This window comes from Nothoprocta perdicaria, unplaced genomic scaffold (assembly GCF_003342845.1).
Source record: "Nothoprocta perdicaria isolate Ctin4 unplaced genomic scaffold, notPer1 scaffold_270, whole genome shotgun sequence".
Taxonomy (NCBI): domain Eukaryota; kingdom Metazoa; phylum Chordata; class Aves; order Tinamiformes; family Tinamidae; genus Nothoprocta; species Nothoprocta perdicaria.
Window position 1 is genome coordinate 635,458 of NW_020455500.1, and position 1,089 is coordinate 636,546.

Genomic DNA, 1,089 nt, shown 5'->3' on the forward strand with positions numbered 1-1,089 from the left:
CCGGCACCGCCGCGCCGGGCACCGCGGCAGCCCGAGCACCGGGGAGGGGGCGTGCCCGCCGCGCCGCCTCCGCCAATCACCGCACCGGGGGCGGGGCCGAAGGCAAAGCGCCGGCCAACCCGCCGTCAGGGGCGGGGCTTAGGGGGCGGGACCCGGCCGCACCACGTGGGCAGGGGTGGAAAGTTACCCGTCGGTCAAGCGCGGAAGCCCCGCCCATCATGGATAGGGGCGTGGTCATATCCGATAATTCCGCCCACATGGGCGTGGTCAGTGCGGATGCCCCGCCCCTATGGGACACGGGACACGGTGCGCGGAGGGGACCGCGTCCCCGGGCTTTATTGGGCCTCAGCGGTGCCGGTCCTTGCGGCCGGGCTCCTGCTTGGTGCGGGCGGCCGGAGCCGCCTTGCGCTGCTGCGGCCCCCCGTCGTCCTCCGCGCGCCCCGACGCCTTCCCCTGCGCCCACGGGAGGCGGCTCGGGGGCGTCCGGGGACGTGGGGCACCCGGATGGCGGGGACAAGGAGAGCAGGGCCGGGGGAAACAGGGCTTGGGGATGGCGAGCACAGGGATGGCGGGACATGGGGCATGGGGACTGGGATACAGGGCAATGGGACGTGGGAGTGGCGGGACATGGGGCACGGGGGAATGGGACATGGGGGTGGCAGGACATGGGGCATGGGGCAATGGAGCATGGGGGTGGCGGGACATGGAGCTGTGGGGCTTGGGGACTTGAGGGCTGGAACATCAAGCATGGGGCCAGCAAGAACAAGGGTGGCAGGACATGGGGACAAGAGGCACAGGGACAGCACAGGGGTGACACGGCATGGGACATAGGGTGATGGGCCCTGGGGTTGGCAGGACACAGTGCCATGGAGCAGGGGACAATGAGCACAGGGATGGTGGGGCAGGGGGACACGGGGCAGGGGGACAGTGATCACAGGGCTGGCAGGACAGGGGACACAGGGCTCCAGGACGGCCCATCAAGCCGCAGCCTCGAGGCGGGTGCCCCGGCGTGTCCCCCCGCGCGCGGGCACCGCTCACCGGGACGGGCGCCAGCGCGGCGGGCGCCACGTCGGCACTGGGCGTGCGCCG

The 1,089-nt window shown here is 72.5% G+C and overlaps 2 protein-coding genes across 2 annotated transcripts in view; both read right to left on the reverse strand.

Annotated features, from left to right (window-relative positions):
* Window positions 1–259, reverse strand: part of LOC112948659 (sestrin-3-like) — a 3,908-nt gene extending 3,649 nt beyond the window's left edge. Inside the window, exon 1 of the mRNA XM_026040920.1 lies at window positions 188–259. Coding sequence (XP_025896705.1) covers window positions 188–259 — 72 coding nt within the window. The remainder of the gene's footprint in view (window positions 1–187) is intronic.
* An 86-nt stretch (window positions 260–345) lies between these two features.
* Window positions 346–1,089, reverse strand: part of CUNHXorf65 (chromosome unknown CXorf65 homolog) — a 1,557-nt gene continuing 813 nt past the window's right edge. Inside the window, exon 5 of the mRNA XM_026040921.1 lies at window positions 346–453. Coding sequence (XP_025896706.1) covers window positions 346–453 — 108 coding nt within the window. The remainder of the gene's footprint in view (window positions 454–1,089) is intronic.